Here is a 4010-nt window from a genome sequence, read left to right as displayed (position 1 = left end):
ATCCCTCGATGGCATTCACTCTGTTCTGGCTGTTCTAGATGGATCAACAGAACTGTATGATATTTTTACCCATCTTGCTCGCAACCACGCATTCATACCTGCTGCTGGAGCTTTCAGACTTACTTTTTGCAAAGAGCTGAGAGATGGTTTTTCTAGTATCTTCTGACCCCTCATATTCCTTCTCCGCAAGCTGCTTGTTGGCAGTCTCCAGACGTTCTGTGGAATTCAGAAACAATCAACAACCAGGTCCTCATATACAAACTTCCAAGCACATAGTGTTTGCCCGCTAAATATTGATCTCGGGGGCACCTGGATGGCTCAGTTGAGCATCCAACTGTCGATCNATAAAAAAAAATAATAATAAAAATAAATAAATAAATATTGATTTTGGGCAAAACAAGCCTGCCTCTTCTTGTTACTCAGGAATAGGTGACACAGACACAGATTTGTAAATGTGGAACCCCAAACAAAACTAAGCCATGGTAGGGAAGGAGGAGGTGAGTACTGAACACTTTCACTCCTCACTGACAAAACCTAAGTGCAGAATCCTAAATTCCAATGAAGGAATCTAGCCCTGAATATGACATCTTTCATTCCCCAGGAAAAAAGAGCACCAAAGTTATCATAAAGTCTTAAAATCGTGTGACATCAGAGAGCTAGAAGGGGACCATGGACAGCATCCAGTGTAGCTGTCTCGTTTGATCAATAAGATCATCTAAATCCAAAGACAGAAGATAACATCCCCCAGGTCATCAGTTTCGAAGGTGATGAAGGTGGTCATTTCTCACCATCTTCAGTATTATCATGTTAAAGTAGAAATACACGGAGGGAGTCCTAGAAACATTGGAGGATGTCACTATTTCAAGCTTGCACAGCCCAAATACAGGCCTCTGCAAAACCTATAAAGGAAGAAAAGCAGTGTAGATTGTGGGGACAGGCCAGGAGGGTCCAGGAGTCCCGGGAGGGATATTAGCTGATTAACACACGAGCTCATCCCACTTCAATTAAGCAAGCTTGGGACCAAGTTCTATTGCAGTCCCTGAAACTTAGCCTTGCCTATGCCCTGCAATTTCATCACCATACCAGTGGGCTGGTCAAGCCCTGAGACACTCAAGCTATACTCCTCAGACTTTCCCTTCACTATCTTGGCCAGTGCTTCAGAAATAAGTCCCTCACCTCTCAGATCCCTGTTGAAGTCGTGCATTCTTCGAATTTCACCCTCCAGCTTATTTCTCATGGCTTTCTCCAGGGCCTCTCTTTTGGAGGATGACTTCACAAGGTTCTCATATGCCTCCGAGACACGCTGGATTTCTGTCTCCACCTGAAAAAAAATAAAAAGAGGAAAGATAGTGGGGATGTTAGGAACTTAGTGGGAAAGATGGTCTGGAAACCTATCTGCAAACCCTTAATAAAACCTTCTGCCAGGGCTTTACGAATGGCCCAGACACCAGCATAACATAGTCAGATGAGAGAAGTTTCCCAGAAGGATTGCTAAAGTCAACCTTCAGCTCAGCAACTAATTCACAGGTTAAAAACGAATACCATTTCTGCCTTCTTCAGAGAAGGTGGTAGGAGAATAAATTTCATCAGTACAGTTAGAAATGATTTTCATTTCTGCATAAGAATTGTTCTTAATTTTGCAAATACTATTAATAACGTATATAGTACACAGATAACATTATTCCAGAGTTTCCAAAGGGCTTTCCCATGTTTGTTTCAATTTGCCTGAATATCTGCCTTCACAAGGACACCTCTTTCCATCTTAGCAGACAGAAAAGTAAAACTTCCCTTTCTGAGATCGAGTTAGTGGCAGAGGCAAACCTTAAAACTCTAAGCCTCAGCCTTATGCAGTAGTTCAGTTCAATCTAACAAACCTTTACCAAGGGCCAAATAGTTACAGAGCTCTTAAAAACATAGTGGGTAGGGGCACCTGGGTGGTTCAGTCGGTTAAGCATCTAACTTCGGCTCAGGTCATGATCTCATGGGTCGTGAAATCGAGCCCCACGTTGGGCTANGCGGGGCTCGAACCCACAAACCGTGAGATCATGACCTAAGTGAAAGTCGGACGCTTAACCAACTAAGCCACCCAGGCACCCCAATAAATAAACATTTTAAAAATACGGTGGGGTGTGTAAATATGAGTGAGGGCATTACTGTTTCCCTTCAAGGAGCTTTCATTCTAATCAATAACAAGAATATAGAGAAGGATGCATTATTCAGAACAGTAGAAGTAAATGCCAGAAAAGTGCAGGGGAGGAAAAGGTATTCCTGGTTGGGATGAGTGGAGAGGAGAACAATTTCAGGCAGGAGGTGGCATTTCTAGTCAGATCCTGAAAGCTGGGTCAGATTTCAATAAGCAGAGGTGAGGGGAAGGGTATTCTATTCTGAGTGAGCGAACGCATTCCCAGAATGACCAGTAGTCTCATTTGGCTGGACACTGTGGGGTACACAGACGGAAGCTGGTGAGATCTGGCTGCAAAGATAGACTGGAGTCAGATCATAAAAGGGCTTTAATGCCAGGTATTTGGACTTTCTCCCATAGTGGGAGACCGGGATGGATTTTTCAACAGAAATTCGTGATCGGAGTTGTGTTTTATGACACCAGGGCAAATCCTGTAGAATGCAAAATAACAACAACAACAAAACCCAACAACACACAAAACCTCACAGAGAAAGGGTCTTGCCCCAAATCAACCCGAATTGGGAAGAAAATACGAAATTAGACCAGTATAGCTTCATTGCACATAAAATAGCCACAGAGATATTTGCATATGATTTGTATAAGATAAATAAACTCCATGGCCTATTAAGCAATTTGCAAATTAAATCTGACTCCTATAACCATTCTGCATTCCTTCTCAGTTTTCCACTACCCTCCTTAACACAGCTCGGGGTGCTTTCTGGAGAGAAGTATCAGGCCTCCAGCGGGAGACTGGGGGAAAGGCTGGGTTACCAAACAACTCAGATTCCACCTGCCCCAGCTCCAAAATGATGCCTGAGGCAGGACTGCCTGCAAACAAATGAGGCTTACACCACAGAAAAGAGCGGACTCCAGAGTGTTTTTCTCTTTGCAGATGGCACCAAGATAGCAGCACAGAAGGTGAAAACTGGTGAATGGCATTTTGAGACAAGATCTGCGAGGCCTGGGCCCGATAAAGCTTGTGCATGAAATTCAAGTGCTGGGTACAGAAAATAAACATTTCCATTTGAAAGAGCAGGCTTGGTATTAGTCGGCTCTGGGCAGCCTTGAGAAGGCAAAGCTTTCCAGTCCCCCCACAGAATGCCACACTCGGAGGGCAGTCCCTTCACTCAAATTGTTGAGTACTATTTCGAGATCTGATACCAAATCTTTCCCTACCCCCTGTGTAGATGCTGTACCCCCCAAATGGGCCAGTTTTACTGCCATCCACAGGACCTTCCAGGAAAAGAAGTCACAGAAGGGCGAATCCCCTGATTTGGTCTAGAATGGTAGGGGCAGGGAAGAGGGAGGTGGTGGGGGATTTCTGTCTAATTATTCCCCTCACGAGCCTCGGCCTTTCCTATCTTGTCTAGCACCAGCTGATACCTACCATAGTCTTCCCACTTTCCTTTCCCTCTTCTGCCCCACTTACGCCTCTCATCCACTGCGGCACTGGGTCAGCCCTCACTTCCCCCAACACTCACGCTGTGCCAATTACACTTGGTTGAGGCACCTTTCCCCTGGCTGGGGAACAAGCAACAACAAACAACAACACAAATCCAATTCTGCTTCTCTCGCCTGTCACCCACCTTGCCAATTACTGCATCAGAGATGGGGCTGGGGCCACCCTGAATAGAGTTTGGGGAGGGGTATCTATCAACCCCAATCAGCCAAACTGGGCCAGCCTTCTTTGAGTGTGCAAGTATGGTTATATTTGTTGTACCAGTGTGATTGGGGGCGGGGTGTACAGTTAAATGAGAGGAGAGAGAAAATGCAAAATTGGCGGTGGGGAGCAAAACCAGGGAGAAACAGTTCTCACTCATCCCAAACA

At 45.0% G+C, this 4010-nt stretch overlaps 1 protein-coding gene across 1 annotated transcript in view; it reads right to left on the bottom strand.

The window, feature by feature from the left end:
• Positions 1-4010, bottom strand: part of AMOT (angiomotin) — a 50711-nt gene that overhangs the window by 38066 nt on the left and 8635 nt on the right. Inside the window, exons 3-4 of the mRNA XM_077761940.1 lie at positions 1177-1321; positions 124-216 (exon numbers count right to left, since the gene is read on the bottom strand). Coding sequence (XP_077618066.1) covers positions 124-216; positions 1177-1321 — 238 coding nt within the window. The remainder of the gene's footprint in view (positions 1-123; positions 217-1176; positions 1322-4010) is intronic.

This window comes from Crocuta crocuta, unplaced genomic scaffold (assembly GCF_008692635.1).
Source record: "Crocuta crocuta isolate KB4526 unplaced genomic scaffold, BGI_CrCroc_1.0 scaffold1230, whole genome shotgun sequence".
Lineage (NCBI taxonomy): Eukaryota > Metazoa > Chordata > Mammalia > Carnivora > Hyaenidae > Crocuta > Crocuta crocuta.
Note: the sequence above shows the minus strand (reverse complement) of the source record. Positions and strands in the feature narration are given on the sequence as shown.